This window comes from Dermacentor variabilis, chromosome 10 (genome assembly GCF_050947875.1).
Source record: "Dermacentor variabilis isolate Ectoservices chromosome 10, ASM5094787v1, whole genome shotgun sequence".
NCBI classification, from domain to species: Eukaryota; Metazoa; Arthropoda; class Arachnida; order Ixodida; family Ixodidae; genus Dermacentor; species Dermacentor variabilis.
The window spans coordinates 22868161-22886015 of record NC_134577.1 but is presented as its reverse complement, the minus strand read 5'-3'; the positions used below and the strand labels follow the sequence as shown (position 1 = coordinate 22886015).

At 48.6% G+C, this 17855-nt stretch overlaps 2 protein-coding genes across 4 annotated transcripts in view; one reads left to right on the top strand and one right to left on the bottom strand.

The window, feature by feature from the left end:
- The window catches only part of LOC142560123 (latrophilin Cirl-like), an 848550-nt gene that overhangs the window by 202804 nt on the left and 627891 nt on the right, over nucleotides 1-17855 (top strand). The window lies entirely within an intron of this gene.
- LOC142559937 (beta-galactosidase-like) lies at nucleotides 1631-6935 on the bottom strand. The gene is made up of 3 exons (XM_075671638.1): nucleotides 5262-6935; nucleotides 2912-3184; nucleotides 1631-1783 (listed from the first exon to the last, which is right to left on the bottom strand). Exons 1-3 carry the CDS (start codon nucleotides 6756-6758, stop codon nucleotides 1631-1633), a joined length of 1923 nt encoding a protein of 640 aa, XP_075527753.1. The 5' UTR covers nucleotides 6759-6935.

The window sequence follows — 17855 nt, the reverse complement described above, 5'->3', positions numbered from 1 at the left end:
CTCTCGGATATTATGGCTTTACAGTACAGCGCAAAAAGTCGATGCAGAAGCACATAACTTATATATGTATCATGCTGGTTCACCGACCGCAGTGATCGATGTGTTGAGCAGCGCCGTCGGCTTCATGCAGGAGGCTAGCGTAGACATATGGGGATTTCAAGCCTACTAGACTAGAAATGCGTGAGAACGATGCCGGTGCATCACAAATATTTGGTAGCGCCTGCCGCTTAGATGTTTCGTGATTGCCTGAGGTTGGCCCTACACGAGTGTGCCCTCGTATGTTTCATGTTTTTAGTCCCTACGCCAGGCGATCAGACAGCGAGCAAATTTACCATTTCATGCAGGCAATACAGAGACGCCGGTTCTGTTCGTTGGAATAAAACGGATATAGGCAAAATAGTTCGCAAGACATACACACACCGCGGCTGATAATGCTCGTCACGTGTTCGCGCCCCCAAGATGTATTACCGCGTACTGTAGTTACCGATGCACTGAAAGGCTTCTTTGACTACCTTATATGAACAGAAATTGCGTAAATTTCGCAAAGTACTAGCTAAAACATGTCGAAATCGTTCAGCAGCGTGCAGCAGCAGTACTTTCAAGCAGCGCCGCGCCGGATCGCACAAGGCAGAGAGGAGGAAAGGCTCGCCCCGCGCCCTTTTCTCCTCGCCCGATGAAGGGGTCTATAGGTATCGTGTTGACTCGGCCCGCAACTGCCCTCGACTACTCTCTCATTATAGTCGCTCTTAGCTTTCCATCATGAGCTTCATTTTACGACTTCGTGCCATCCAAAATGTATCATGGTGTCTGATCTTTCTTTTCTCTCTCTTCTTCTTTTTTGCTAATCTTTATTCACACGCTCCGCTGGCAGCAATGCATACACTATACGTCTCGCTCGCTGGCTTTGTCACTTACCTCGGCTTTCCTCTCGCTAGCGTCGATCTGGTTGCCAGCCTCCCTTGCTGTTACTCTAGCAAAGATGGATGGACAGGCGGAACACAAAAGATGGATGCCTACTGGCAGGGTAGCGCGGGGCTGATTTGTTAGTTAACAATAACGAATTACCCGACTTGAACGTTGCAAAGTATCGCTCGGGTTTCGAGCGACGCCACCGTGGTGGGCTCTGGATTGATTGCGGCTATACTTGGCCTTCCTTAACGTGCACTTAACGAGCGTTCTTCCTGCGTTTCCTACAATACTAAGCACGACCGCTGCGGTCGAGAGTCGAACCGTGGCCTCGCGCTCAGCCGCGTGACGCCGCATCTTGTCTTTCGATGATGCGAGACTGTAGTTTCTGGACATGCAATTGCTCATGCAAAGTCTTCGTGGCATCGCAGCAGTTGTTTGATCTGACCGGAGGACAGCTACTTGCTGTTAGAGTTTAATGCAAGCATACCACGTGACAAGGAGGGAGACCACAATGAAGTAGGGAGGAGCTATAAATGAATATGGTCTTGGCTCCGCCTTCCCTCAGGGAAAGTTGTGCGCAATGAAACCGTACAGGGAGATGTGTATCAACGTTTGCTGGCCAAATGCTACGATGCCTTCTTGCGCAGCAACCTTTGTTCGACACCAAAAAATAGGAGATAAAAAAGGTAACGCAGTTTGTCGCATGAACCTAAAGTCTCCTTTAGGGCCTCGGGTGCGCGATGTCGTCGTCCAGCAAGGGTTTGTCGACCAGCATGACGGTGCGGTTCACAGGCGCTCCTTCCGTCTCGAATAGTAGCAGCCGGTTCTCTTCTGGGTGCGGTCTCATGTACGGGGCCGGCACGTAGAGTGTCACCTGCGCATGCGCGTGAGACTTGTGTGCGCTACTTAAATCATTCGGTGCGGTTAGCACGAAAAAGTAGCAAAAGCTTGCGTCGCGTATTGCTGGATCAAGTGAATCAAGTGGCGATTTTCAGTTGCTCGGCGTCGAGTGGTGCGCAGATTCTGTCATTAAAGAAATGGTATTATCACCAATTCGTGGCACTCGTTGCTCTTTGCAACTCTCAACGTCATAGTGTTTATCAATTTAGGGCTTTATATTTTGTAAACAATCTTTTGTAAACAATCGAACGGTGCTAGAAAACATATGTGGTAATGAACCAACCAGCTCAGCAATACGTTTTTGCCAGCCCTACCTTGAAAGACTACATGTCTATGTCCTGTCCATTTAATTGTAACGACCACTTTGTCACAAAAAGCTAAATGAGTAATTTTGCTTTCTATTTTCCTCAATTTGTATTCTGAGCATTGTAATGAGATATTCTAACAAGGTTCCCAACTATCTAGAAGCTTGCGCGAAGTGCTCAGTCTTTCTATAATAATCTATGCGCTTAAACAGTTTTCTCTAAGGAAAGGCGTATTAGCAGTGATGTGAGCGTTAATGCCTTCGTTTTTTATTCAGTGACCTTGTTATGATTGTTTTACCTGCAATGAACGCTTTGCTGCTACCCATGGCTGATTTCTACATTTATTCTATACGCATACTGTAGAATAAAAAACATTGGGGAAGTATGTTGAAGCTGAATATACGTTATTTTTCGATCTGTTTGTGCTTGGTACACTGTGACATAGTGAAAATATGTACGAATTCCTTCTCGTGTCGTTGTAAACGTCATTGTGCATGTCATTTTGTCAATCATATGACGCAGTTGCGCGTGTATTAATTACCGAGGCGAGGTTCGGCCTTTTCCTCAGACGTTGCAAAACACCTATAGCTCAACTTACCTAGCTTTGCAGTTTATTGTTAACCGAAGCAAAACGTTTTTCTTCTGTAAAATGTACTAAACGACACACGGTGATCTTTAGCACTGGCTATGAATCGCTTCAACAACTACTTCATTGAGAGCTATACGTGATTCGATGAGTACCTATTGAAGGGTGCGTAACCTCAACCGCGATGATCAGTATCAACAGATGCAGTTACCTGTGGTCCCGTAGGAGGCCAATAACGGCCCAGGTTGAAACCATTGATGAAGGCAAAGCCCTTGATCCATCCTGACGGGTTCAGGAACGTGTCGGAAGGATTCTGCCCTTCTTTCAGGGTGAACGTCCCGTGGAAGAAACCGGGAACGCTTCCGTCTCCCTGTCTTCTGACTATTCGTAGGATCTCGCTGATGTCTCGGTTCTTGTTGATGGGAACTGCCTCAATAGTCCAGTTCTTAAGTACAATTCCGCCCAGGTAGGCCTGGGTGAGCCCCTGCGAGATCCATATTCCGTTTGGTATATGAAGGCAACATGCTGTGGCACTGTGTGATACTTGGCATCTATTTCCTGCCGACGATATAGGGTATGTGTCTTTGTAAGACTACAGCTACGATCGTAGTGTTTATGCATTGTTTTTCTCAGATTCTAGCCTTCTTTATAATCATTTTAGCCGGGAGTCTGATCCTGGAGATGTCACAGCCAACATGGTTCGCGATTTGTTCATGTTTGTAAAGGCTGTTACACTCGTTTTAGACTCAGATGTACCCAAGCGTTTGTACTGCTTACACGATTTGCCCAGCTGACGCTCTGAAATTGTTTTCGCTGCATATTTATGTTCTTAAACGCGTAGTTACTCTTCTCTAAATTATAGTTTCACGGTCGGCAGCTCATGTGGTTTCATATCTGACAGCACGATAAAAACGAACCTTTCCGATTATTGTTTCAAAATTTTCATTGTTGCCTGAAGGCCAAAAATTGAGTGGCTTAGCATTACGCTGAAGCCCAATCTGATAACGCTGGCATGATAACTGGTGCCGTCGGCGGTGTTGTCGGAGTCGCACATCAATGGTGCAAGGATGAAACCGAACGAAAGCTGTTGGGATCTGTCAGTGACCTAGGAAGTGATTACACAGACTAAGCTTGGCGTTTACTTTTCGTTCCGTTCAGACAAATGTATGCACCAGGGAATGGGTTGCCCTGCAGGAACAGTGGTGCAGCGGCATCCAGAAGGCTGACCTGGGCCGGGATGAGGTGAAACTATTCCAAGCTGTTATACGTTATCCCAGCTATGAGCCCGGCAAAGCCAATTGAGTGGACCGCGACGGTGCGTCTAATTGACTCCGTCGCTTTTGCAGTCGAACGTCCAGCGCGTCCTTGGAGGCGTAGCCTTTCACGCGAGTCAATACCGCGACTGCGGAACGATAGCGGTGCCAGCGGCTATGGTGTGATTGCGCGTAGAGCATTGTTATCGTCATCAAGTACGCTCATATTAAAGTAATGAAAATTTGGAACGAGTGCTCATGAAATCTTGAACTGACTAGAGGTTTGTGGGAGAACACAGACATCCAAGTAAAAGTTATCGCCAGAAACACTTTAAGCATTTCTAGCCGCGTTCCTGCGCCGAGCAACTTGTACCAATAGAGGCATCAGCCTTCGAGATCTCCTTTTGAGATTAATACGCTGTGCTGTAGGTTTCGGTGGCGATATTGCAGCTTGCTGTACGAATTTTTGGGGTGCTTTACGACCGTTCCAATAAAAGGCGCGTTTCGTAAACCCAGTTTTTTGTTTACCCGGCTGGGTACAATATTATAGCGAAAGCTATATGGGACTAACCTTCCGTAGTTAATTATATTTTTTTTTGGGGGGGGGGGGGGGGCTTGCGGCACGAGAAATGGACTTAGTGATCTCTGACAAACCCATACGGGTGCAGTGCGGTGGCGCAGATGTCAAAATGTGGAACAGATTAGAACGCTCACCGTGAACAAGAGCGTGGCGTCAAGGTTATCGCAGTATATAAGCAGGAGAGGTATCGGCGATAAAAACACCTGCGTTATGGATGGGGCGGAGACGTAGGGTTCGTACACCCGAAGAACAACATGAGTACGAGGAGCGCCGGAGGGAACAGCAAAGAGAATGTGAACGGCGCCGGCGCGAAACGATCTCCGACGAAGAACGTTCCCACGATGCTGAACGAAAATGAGAATCGCGAGCCCGGGCACCTCCGAGCGAGCAACGACGGCAGACTCGAAACGCAAAACATGACGACCATTCCACTCTGTGAGGATGGAGTGGCAGCGAAAGCACTTTGCTTTTCGTTTGAGAGCTTTGACTGTCGTCAGCTTTCGCTGCCATTCCATCTTCTCAGAGTGGAATGGTTGTAATTTTTTGTCTGAATTTGCAGCTAGATAACCTCCTTTCGCCACGTTTGCGCATTTCAGAAAAGTGGTAGTTAAGCACGAACAGCTACTAATATTCTTTCGATGTGGACAGCGCGAAAGTATGATGGTTCACATTGAAATTAAATAGGCATGACATGTTCGCCGAGAAAGGGAGCGTCCCCATGTACGCACCTTCATGTCGTGGTTTATGACGCCATAGCACTCCCTTCCCATGTTCTCCACGAGAATGGATAGGTTGTCTCCTTGTTTCACAGGAATCGTGTCCAATAACTTCACAGTTCCAAAACTGACGGCATGATTGTAAAAGACGAATTGTTTGCCTCCGGTGCGAACGTAAGCCCGGTCGCGTAGCGCTGGAAGATAAAGCAGTGCTGTACCCAGGGTGTAGACTTTGACTGTAGTCCTATAGATCAGGAAGCCATAGTCGTGTCTCATCGCCTCGAACGTCAACAGGTCGACTGACTGCTTTTGTTCGAGCCACTCCTTGCTGCGGAAGTGGTCCATCACTTCTTCCAGAGAAATATGTTCGTCGAGGCGAATGGCGCCCACGTTGAGCTTGGTCAGGTTTTGGGGCATGTCCCCGCTGGGCACGTGTCCCAGGTAGTTGGTCGTCAGGTTCCGTATGTCGTAGTAGATGGACCTCATGTCGCCGCCCTCAGCGACTGGTGCTCCGTAGTCGTAGCTGGTCGTGAGGGGGTAAGTATTGCCTTTCGCCGACTTGAACCCGAAATTGGTGCCACCTACGAACATGTAGAAGGTTACGGATGCGTTGTGGGTCATCATAACCTTGAAAGGGTCGAGGACGGCGTCCTTGTTCTTGGCGTTGTGCGCATAACCCCAATAGTCCATCCAACCCGTGTAGAACTCGATGACGACCATGGGGGCCGGCTTGGGATTTGCGCCTTTCATGACACCGAACACGGTGGCCACATTGTAGCTCGACGGGACGTTACCGGCGACGAGTATGTCGCGCACCTTGTCGCAAGTGTAGAAGAACGCGAACGGAAAATCGGTACGGTAGTACACGACATCCTTGCCCATGTGAGACTCCATGACGGTCAGCAGGTGTTCCATGTAGGCTAGGTCGCACTTGCCGTAGTGGCCATACTCATTCTCGACTTGCACGGCGAAGATCGGGCCGCCGTTTCGGTAGAGGTGTGGTACCAGCATGGGCAGGAGCTTGGCAAACCACCGGTCCACTGCCGCTATGAAGTGCTTATCCATGCTTCGATATATCATCTTGGGTTGATCTCTGAGCAGCCAGTACGGGAATCCTCCGTTGTCCCGCTCCCCGCAGATGTACGGGCCCGGGCGGGCTATGGCCAGGAGGCCTTGGTCCTTGATCTCCTTCAGGAAGGCGTCGAGATCGTATTCGTCGAGGAAGTTGTGCACTCCGGGCTCCGGCTCGTGTCCGCTCCACTCGATGTAGAAGGCGACCGTGTTGAGGCCGGCCATCTTGATCTTGTAGAGTCGGTCCTTCCAGTATGCCCTCGGAACCCTAAAGTAGTGCATTTCTCCCGCCACGAAGCGAAACGGCTGACCATCTTTTAGGAATATCGCGCGCGTGTGGTCCACGACAAGCGACCGACTTTCGGAGCATCGGATCACGTGGTTGAGCAAGAAGTTGGCGCAGACGCAAAGCAGGGCCGCGCGAACATCTCCCGACATGTCTTTGCTCTGGCGCGTTGGGGTGAGCGATGTTCACACGTTACCGTCTCAACTGAATCATCGGATAGTAAAACTGGGCAGCCGAAGTTCGCCATTACGGTAGCGCGTCATCGCTGCACAGTAATTTTGTTGAAGCTTTACCTCGGCGGACTTCGGTCTTCACCACTGAACATAACGTAAGGTCACATATATCCGAATAAAATCAAGTGCAATTACGTGCATGCGTCACGGGGAATGAGCATGCCCCGTCTACGCCTCTACCGCAATAAATTGGAGTAAGGAAGAACATTTACAACTCTGTTTCCTATCAGCGTAGCCTTCTTCAAAGCAAACAAGGCAGCGTTCGATTGACGGAGAAAACACCTGTTGTAAGTTCGCGCAGCACCTGTTCATATTGATTGCATTGATCTCGTTACTTGGCCGCATTGCGCGGCATATATGTGCGGCTTTGGCTCTTCATGACATCTTATACAATCAATTGTCATTAACGACCTCGTATTGTAGGCTCCCTTGATGACGTATTGTGTGTGGCGAGCCCTGAGATACACGTTCGAAGAAATGTCACTGCTGGGTTTCCTAGTGCATATTTTTACGTAACAACCTGTAGTACTGGCTCGGCTGCGATATCACGAGGCAGTTAATAAAAAATAATCGCGCCTATTTACTGAAGCACTTTGTTGCCTACGAGTCCATCGTATGACAACATTTTTTAGATGGCATCATTTGACTCAAAGTATTATTTAAAAAATGCGCAAGGTAGCCTTCACTTTCTTGTTTTGTAAATTGCGGTAATCGAAAGGCGCACTTGGGTTTACCAGTAGGCTTTCTCTGTCTATTTTTGTGTGTCTTATATTTTATTAGCACCTACTTTTTTTCATGTAATGGTCGTAAGTGGAGAGAAGAAAGACGGTCAAATAACAGATGAGTATACATTTCTCATACCTTACTGTTACCGTTGCAAGTGCTACGTGCCATGAGAAGAGAGCGTTTTCACTTGGCTTTATATATCACATAAATAGCTTATTGTATGGCTATTACATTACGGGTTCATAATGAAAGAAGATATTGGAAGCCGAGATTGACTATAAAGGTTACATTGTTGCATGACTTGTTCACTTTTTGCAGCTACTAATATTTTCCTTAAAAAGATATATATTTCATTTTATCCATTCATAGCCTACACCGCCCATAACGCATTACAGCCGGGTGGATTATATTCGCATTACAAATGCTTAAAGCAGGGTACTGACGCACACAAAGCGTGGTAGAAGAAAACGTGAACAGATGTAGTTTGCGCGAGATCAGGCGGAAAAAGACTGCTGGCGCGTGCTGTCTGGGGGAAAAAAAAAAAAAAGCTCTGAACGTCACCTTGAAAGGCAAGTTCCTTGAGTTTCAAAGGGTGATCCTTTCTTTGGAATGTATACGAAAGTGGTCTGATGCATTTCTCTCGCCTAATGCCAGTTTGCCAATGATGTACGCTGTAAAAAGAATTCCGAGCGCAGGCGTCTCCTGCTTGTCTTTACGGCCGACAACAGGAGCGTATGTTTAGCCTCTGTCGTACTGGTTTTTCGTTCATAGTTTCCAAGGAGAAACCTGGCAGCCCTATTTTGTATTTTTTGAGGCTAAACATTTCTAGGCTCATGGTGAATTTTGTGTCAGCAGACCTGACCGCCCTAGCGTCCGCCGAAGCGTCACCACGCCGTATGAAGACAGATTAAAGAATGAAAAAATAATTGATAGTGACGGTTAGTGTATGATAACGTTATAACAGGGATTGGTAAAGGTCAATAATTACTAGTAATGACTAATAATGGCTACTAATGAATTGTAATGACTACTGATGACTACGAAATAACCAGTATTCTAACAACAACTTGTAACGACTACAATTGATTAGAAATGATTTAGAATGCTTAGTAATGACTAATAATGACTGAAATGACTTGTACTGAGTACTAATGACTACTAAATTACCAGTATGTCTAACGACGAATTGTAACGACTACAATTGATTAGAAGTGACTAATTATTCTTATTAATGACCAGTAATGAGTAATAATGACTGAAATTACTTCTCATGACTACTGATGACGATGATATAAACAATATATCTAACGAAGGCTTGTAATGACCACAATTGGTTACAAATGACTAAAAATGCTTTGTAGGGAGCAGTAATGACTAATAAATACTGAAATGACTACGAAATTTGCATTATGTCTTACGACGAATTGTAACGACTACAATTGATTACAAATGACTAAAGATGCTTACTAATGAGCGAGTAGAGTTTCGCCGTTCACCTCTTAAGAGAGATCTTTAAAGACCCTGTAATTCTTTCAAGGTCGTTAATTTATTTTGTTGTGTAATGGTCCCAACGTACGCGTGCGTAGTCTTTTTGATCGTACGTGTGTGAAATGCGACTGTTCTTCCAGACCACTGGATAGTTAATCGTTAATCGAAATTCTTTAGATAATTTATGTGCGTAGTCCATCGCGAGTCAGAGGTGAAAAAAAGAACGCCGAAATACTTGAACGCCTTTGCGGTAACTAAACTGGCCTCACAAATTTGATACATGGGTTTCTTGGTAGGCGCGCTTCCTTGTAAGGGTCACGTGCATACATTTGCTCACATTCAACTACTTCCAACATGCACACCATGTGGCCACAATGTCCAAATCATTCTACAAAGTTACGCAGTCATATGATCGCTATTGACTCTATCTAATATAGAGTCATTGGCTATTGTTCGAAATGAGGACGTTATGTTGTCTATAATCTCATTAATAAACACTAGGAACAAGAGTAGCTCCAGTACTCATCCCTGGGGTAACCCGTTAATGACTGTGCCATCGACTCAAGAAAAACCGTTCAGAACATCATACTTCTGCCGCAGACATAGCTATCCAGCAATTCATTTGACCACATTTTCATCCAGATTCTATGCTCTAAGTTTTGATCTTTGTAGGCCACGCGCAACGACATCAAAGGCCTTGCGAAAATCCAAGAAGACAGTCAGCAACTAGCTGGCTGTCGATAGCGAGGGCCAAATCATGTGTGAATTCTACCTACCAGCTGTGTATCGCATGAAAAACTGCAACGTAATCTGTGCTATCTGTCATTAAGAATATTATGATTTTGAAGATGTGACATTATAGAAGAATAACAAGCTGCATTATTTTGCATGGTATACTTGTTAACTGCACCAGTGTGTAGTTCTGAACGTTTTTGCGTGGCCCACTATTATGTACAGGCACTACATGTGCCAACTTCCAGTCAAGGGGTAAAGCAGCATGATTTAAAGACTGTTGAAATAACCGAGACATACAAACATAAAGCTCCTGAACAGTGCTTCAGAATTAAGCCGGGATATCACCTCGCCAGCAGGCGTTGCTCTCTTTTATATCATTTAGCACTCGATGAACACCAGTTATCGAAAAAAGACAACGCGGCGATGTGATCTACGTGAATCGTTTACGAAACTTCAGTGTCTTCTTAATTAGTAGGGGTAAATATGGACAAGTAATGAGCAAAAAAAAACACTCTACTTTGGGTTCATCATTTTGAATAATGGTTTCATTTTATTACAAGGCAGGGAGGAAGCTGTTATTTCTACCTTTCGGCATACGTACTTCCAGAGCTCCCTCGCTTCAGCTGCTAATTTTTTTTCCCGAGGTTGCAAAAGTAAGCCTTCTTTGTTGAGTGGTTCACGTGTTTAAAATTACCTTTTATTTCGCTTACCAGAGCAAAATGAGCGGGCAAGTTATTTCTCTTGTGCTTAGTATACACCCGTTTCTGACGGCGAACCAGAGAAGGTAATTCAGCGCTGAACCACGGTTTATTCCGGCGCGTCTACTTGACACGACCCGACGTGGCACAAACACTTCCTGGAGACGGCACAGCTTCCATAATTCCTCAATAGTGTTGCGTTTCGCCTGCGACACGTGGTTTTGCCGGCGCGACTGCGGCGGGGCGGCAGACATTTTGGCCCGATCGTCGTCGCCGCAACGCTCATCGGCAGGTGTTTCCAGGCGCGACTGCGGCGATGCGACCGCATAGGGATCATCCTCGCATTCCAGTCATTGTGCCAGAACCAGGCGATGCGAAAGCAGGGATCATCCTCTCATTACAGTCATTGTGCCCGACCGGCAGCGCTACAATAGGGTGCTACGAGATCGTGCTCGACATGGTGCTACGGCAGCGCTACGACAGGGTGCTACGAGATCGTGCTCGACATGGTGCTACGGCAGCGCTACGACAGTGTGCGTCACCATTAGCCCATTGTACATTCACGTGCTCGTCTTTTGAGGGGTTCCTTCTTGCCCTCAACTGCGAGAGTATAAAAACAGCTGCCCCCGGACGCCAAAAAGAGGGCTCCGATTTCTTCTGTTGAGTGAAGTGCTCTCCCGTCTCTCTACTTCGGTCAAACCTGACCGCCAACTCTTTGCGATGTTAAAATAAACAAGTTGTTTCGTTGTTACCAGTCGACTCATGCTTTGCCGGGACCTTCGGATGCTTCCAGTTGTACCCCAGGCCGCCAGGCCAACGCTACCCTTGGGGCTTGCGACCCAGGTACAACCACGGGCGTCAGCGCCGAGTTCCCAACAGATCGTACCAGCGGTGCGATCCAAACATCTGGTTGGCAGCGGTGAGATCGCCTCCGACTTCAAACAACTGTCTGCCAGCGGTGAGATCGCGACAACGGAGGCCAGCAGCAAAGAAATGCAGTTGACTGTATGCTGAGCAGCTCAACGACGATCCGGGAGCAGTGCAACGAGCCCTGTGTGACGACTGGTTGCCTGCAGCGGAACGACTGCGCGGAATTCCTGCCTGCGAGGTTTGGTGAGTGCGGGACTTTCTTCTTCTGAGCTTTGCCAGGCTTTTTGTTAGTGTCAGAAACAGAGCTGGTAATTGTGGTTGTCGTTGCTGCCGGGTTAGTTGCGGCAAGACAATAGTAAGCAGTAGAGAAAGCAGCATTCAGAGCAGCCATGGATTTGAAGTCGTTGCGCAAACCGAAATTGTTGGAGCTTGCAAGAGAGTTGGGTCTGGATGTCTCGGACAAACTCAGAAAACCAGAACTGATAAAGGCTATTCTTGAGTTAGAGGCTGAGGATGACGAGCTGTCGGAATGCCTTGAGACCATTGAAGAGAGGGAGACTGCAAAAAGACAGGAGCGCGAACTTAAAGAACAAAAAGAAAAAGAAGAGCGTGAACGTAAAGAACAAAAAGAAAAAGAAGAGCGCGAACTTAAAGAACAGAAAGAAAAAGAAGAGCGGGAACGTAAAGAACAGAAAGAGCGAGAGCAACAAGAGCGTGACCGTCAACACGCTTTGGAAATGAAGCGTCTCGAGATAGAGATAGAACGCGCTCGTAATGGAAGTCAGGCACACGGTGCAGGAGAACGCGTATTGTTCAAAATGACTGACCTGATGCGGCCGTTTAAGCTTGGAGAGGACATTGGTTTGTTCCTGGTTAACTTTGAGCGAACGTGCGAGAAGCAAGGGTTCTCTCGGGAAACGTGGCCACAGCGCTTGCTCACTTTGTTACCCGGCGAGGCGGCCGACGTAGTCGCTCGCTTGGATAGAGAGGAGGCAGAGGATTTCGACAAAGTAAAATCGAGTCTGCTAAAAAAGTACCGGCTGTCTGCGGAGGCGTTCCGTCGGAAGTTTCGGGAAAATGAGAAAGGCAAAAGTGAGTCATATACAGAGTTTGCGTATAGGCTTATGTCGAACATGCAGGAGTGGCTCAAAGAAGAGAAAGCGTTTGGTGACCACGATAAAGTTCTGCAGTGTTTCGGGCTAGAACAGTTTTATAGTCGGTTACCGGAGAACGTGCGATACTGGGTCTTGGATAGGCCAGACGTTTGTACGGTGGCTAAAGCCGCTGAGCTAGCCGAGGAGTTTGTGACGCGTCGGGCTCGCGGAGCTAAGGACGGTCAAAAGGGTGAATTTGGCTCGAAGTTTGAGAGGCCGAAGTTCACGCCCATGAGATTAAAGGGGGACACGCGTAGTGCGGATGCGAGTGAAAGCAGTCCGACCAGACGTAAAGAGACGGCGGCAGCCAAACGCAGAAAGCGGTTCGAGATGAGGCGAGCGGGCGTTTGTTATACGTGCCAGAAGCCGGGTCACTTTTCGGCGCAGTGTCCGGAAACAACACCAAAAGTTGTGTTTTTTTCAATAGGCAGCACTGACGAGAACATGAAGCTTCTCGAGCCTTACATGCGAGACCTCCTCGTGAACGGGAAAGAGTGCCGAGTGCTTCGCGATTCCGCAGCTACAATGGATGTAGTTCACCCGTCTTATGTAGAACCCCATATGTTCACGGGCGAGTGCGCATGGATCAAGCAAGCCGTGGAAGCTCATAGCGTGTGTCTGCCGGTAGCAAAAGTGCTTATTGAAGGACCTTTCGGAGCGCTTGAGACGGAGGCGGCAGTGTCATCTATGCTGCCACCCCAGTACCCGTACCTATTTTCAAACAGGTCCGATCACCTCCTGCGCGAGAAGGGGCTTTTGTTTGGTGAAGCTAGTGTTCAGGCCTTAACCAGATCGAAGGTTCGGGAGCTCGCTGCAAAGGCGGTAGTTGCGGGGCCGACGTTATCAAACAACGAAAAAGGGTCAGAGGCGCAGCAAGCTGATATTCCGAGCACGCCCGAACTGAATAAACTTGAGTCTGTAACGTTAAAGGCACCAGATACTGGAGAGGAAAATCCCGATGCGGGAAAGTTAGAAGAGCTATCTACTGATTTGCTCATCGCACCTACGTCAGACGGACTTGATAGGTTGCTAAAAGTCAGCCGGTCGGCTTTGATAGCCGAGCAAAAGAAGGATGGTAGCCTAGAAAACATACGCTGCAATGTCAAGGAAGGTATCGCCAGGAAAAATGCGCGTTTTGTGGAAAGAGGTGGAGTCCTGTACCGGAAGTATCTAGACCGCAGAGGAGTGGAGTTCGATCAGCTGATCGTGCCTCAATGCTATCGTCAGGATCTGTTGCGCTTGTCACACGGGGGTTCGTGGTCCGGACACCTTGGAGTTAAGAAAACTAAGGACCGTCTCTTGCAAGAGTACTATTGGCCAGGGTGTTTTCGGGACGCAGACCATTTCGTGAGGACATGTGACACTTGTCAGCGGGTGGGCAAACCTGGGGACAAATCAAGGGCGCCGTTGAAATTGGTACCTATCATAACGGAGCCTTTTAGACGGCTCGTTATTGATACAGTGGGACCTCTGCCGGTAACAGCCACGGGGTACAGACACATTTTGACTGTGATCTGCCCAGCGACAAAGTTCCCTGAAGCAGTGCCGCTTAAAGAACTCAGCTCAGTTGAGATAGTTAATGCACTACTGTCCATATTTGCGCGAGTTGGTTTCCCTGCGGAAATCCAATCAGATCAGGGCACAGTGTTTACAAGCGCTTTGACGACAACTTTTCTCGAAAGGTGTGGGGTAAAGCTGTTACACAGCTCAGTGTACCACCCACAGTCGAATTCCGTTGAGAAGCTCCACTCCGTCATGAAGCGCGTGTTGAGAGCGTTGTGTTTTGAACATCGAACTGACTGGGAGCTGTGTCTGCCTGGGGTGATGTTTGCTTTAAGGACCGCGCCGCATGCGGCTACGGGGTTTTCGCCAGCTGAACTGGTGTACGGTCGCTCGCTTCGATCTCCGCTTCGCATGCTTCGAGAATCGTGGGAAGGTAGGGGCGACGACCCAGTCGTGGTGGAGTACGTGCTTAAGCTCCTCGAACGCTTAAGAAGGGCACAGGAGTTGTCAGGTGAAGCAATGACAAAGGCCCAGCAGAGGGCCAAGGTTTATTATGATCGGACAGCCAGGGCCCGTCGTTTTGAGGTTGGCGATGAGGTCATGATATTGCGCACATCGCTAAACAACAAAGTAGACGTGCAGTGGGAGGGCCCAGCACGAATTGTTCAGAAACTGTCGGACGTTAACTACGTGGTAAGTCTGCCAGGAAAGCGGAAAGCACAGCAAGTTTACCACTGTAATCTGCTCAAACCTTATAGACAAAGGGAAGCAGTGGTGTGCATGATGGTAAACGTTCCTGAAGAGCTTCCGGTCGAGCTTCCGGGACTAGGCTCAGTGACGAACAGGGAAGACACCGGTCAAGTCATTAGTGACCTTATCAGTAAAGCACCGCTGTCGCCCGAGCAGAAAACCGAACTACACCAGCTATTACAAGAGTTTCAAGGTCTGTTCTCTGAGAGGCCTGGTAGGACTTCTGTACTTACTCATGATATAGAACTTACCTCCACAGAGCCAGTACGATCCAAGGCGTATCGGGTGTCACCCCGCCAGAGCGATATTATGGAGGCTGAGGTAAAGAAAATGCTACAGCTCGGTGTTATTGAGGCAGGTGAGAGTGATTATACCTCCCCTTTGATTTTAGTTGAGGTACCGGGCAAGGAACCTCGTCCTTGCGTCGACTACCGCAGGCTTAATTCCATCACTAAGGATCAAATTTATCCGATCCCTAACATCGAGGAGCGCCTTGAGAAAGTTAGCAGCGCTCAGTTTATTTCCACCCTAGATCTTGTCAGGGGTTATTGGCAGGTTCCACTTACAGAAGAGGCTAGTAGGTATGCGGCGTTCATTTCACCAATGGGAACATTCCGTCCTAAAGTGTTGAGTTTTGGTTTGAAGAACGCGCCATACTGTTTTTCAAGTCTCATGGATAAAGTGTTGCGGGGACAGCAAGAATTCGCTTTACCGTATCTAGACGACGTAGCGATATTCTCCGCATCCTGGTCTGAGCATATGGCACACTTGCGGGCAGTGCTAACCCGCCTGCGCGAAGCGGGCTTGACAGTAAAGGCTCCTAAGTGCCAGTTAGCACAGGCCGAGGTTGTCTACCTCGGTCACGTGATTGGTCAGGGTCGTCGCCGCCCCTCTGAAATAAAAGTGGCCGCTGTGCGAGACTTTCCGCAACCGCGCACCAAGACCGATATTCGGTCGTTCTTGGGTGTCGCCGGCTACTATCAGAGGTACATCCCTAGGTACTCTGATATCGCGGCTCCCCTGACGGATGCTCTAAGAAAGACAGAGCCTCAAACAGTCGTCTGGGACGAGACAAAGGAAAGAGCTTTTAGCGCCCTAAAGAGTGCCCTAACAAGCCAGCCTGTGCTACGATCGCCAGACTATACAAAAGGGTTCATTGTTCAGTGCGATGCTAGTGAGCGAGGCATGGGCGTTGTACTGTGCCAACGGGAAAATGGAGAAGTAGAACACCCCGTCCTGTATGCTAGTCGTAAGCTGACCAGTCGTGAGCAGGCGTATAGCGCCACCGAGAAAGAGTGTGCATGTCTCGTGTGGGCCGTTCAGAAATTGTCATGCTATCTAGCCGGCTCGAGGTTTATCATTGAGACGGATCACTGCCCTCTCCAATGGCTGCAGACCATCTCTCCCAAAAATGGCCGCCTCCTGCGCTGGAGCCTCGCTTTACAACAATATTCCTTTGAGGTGCGTTACAAAAAGGGGAGTCTCAACGGTAACGCCGATGGCTTAAGTCGAAGCCCCTAACGTAGGAATCAGCCTCAAAATTGTTTGTTACTGATGTTTTTCTTCCTGAGGCAGGATTTTTTTTAACATATTGCTTTTGTTTAGTGTTTCAAAGTGATGATATGCTTTCTAGTGCAATTTTTCAATTTGTGGACGCGTTCTGAGTGATGCTAGACTACTGTAAGGAACTAGGCAGTGGTATAAAAAGGGGAAAGAGCCTGGCAGGGCTTAGTGAGGGTTGTGCCGTGCTTGCTGACTGAGCGGTTGAGTTTCAGCGTAGTTCTAACGCTTGCCGGGAACGAGAACAAAAATGTGAACTCTCCCGAAGTCACTTTGCAGTGTCCCGTGCGAACCTGAACGAGAGAACGAGGCCTTCTCTGTGCGCTGCGCTCAAGAAACGTCGAGGGACGCCCGACTTCGGTTATGAGCATCATCGAGCGACATCCCTCCGGACAGCGGATGCAGTCCCCTGTCCATCGGGATCTCCTTCCCCCGGCGGGGCGGTCTGTTGCGTTTCGCCTGCGACACGTGGTTTTGCCGGCGCGACTGCGGCGGGGCGGCAGACATTTTGGCCCGATCGTCGTCGCCGCAACGCTCATCGGCAGGTGTTTCCAGGCGCGACTGCGGCGATGCGACCGCATAGGGATCATCCTCGCATTCCAGTCATTGTGCCAGAACCAGGCGATGCGAAAGCAGGGATCATCCTCTCATTACAGTCATTGTGCCCGACCGGCAGCGCTACAATAGGGTGCTACGAGATCGTGCTCGACATGGTGCTACGGCAGCGCTACGACAGGGTGCTACGAGATCGTGCTCGACATGGTGCTACGGCAGCGCTACGACAGTGTGCGTCACCATTAGCCCATTGTACATTCACGTGCTCGTCTTTTGAGGGGTTCCTTCTTGCCCTCAACTGCGAGAGTATAAAAACAGCTGCCCCCGGACGCCAAAAAGAGGGCTCCGATTTCTTCTGTTGAGTGAAGTGCTCTCCCGTCTCTCTACTTCGGTCAAACCTGACCGCCAACTCTTTGCGATGTTAAAATAAACAAGTTGTTTCGTTGTTACCAGTCGACTCATGCTTTGCCGGGACCTTCGGATGCTTCCAGTTGTACCCCAGGCCGCCAGGCCAACGCTACCCTTGGGGCTTGCGACCCAGGTACAACCACGGGCGTCAGCGCCGAGTTCCCAACAGATCGTACCAGCGGTGCGATTCAAACAATAGTCATTTCTTCGGCAAGCGCATCAGGTTTTGGGAAGTAGGCTTCTAACGCCAAGATCATTGCTTCGTAATTCGCTTTACTGTGAACTAATCTACTTCAGTCTTCGCGATTTCGTCACCCAGATTTTGCGTGCAGCACTGATCTCTTAAAACAGGATTGAGTAAACGAGGGGGTGCTCGTTCACGACAGCATTAACTTTTTGCCATCCGACTTTGGGTAACGCGCGGCGCTCAAGCTTCCATCCCCTGTCTACGTCCCTGGCTCGCTATTTGTGTAGGGCTGGTACATTTTGCGCCGAACGCTAGATATCTCACCTGGCTTTCTCTGGCGCACATTCTCTCAGCAAGGGAAAACTGGCCTTCCGAGTTCTTA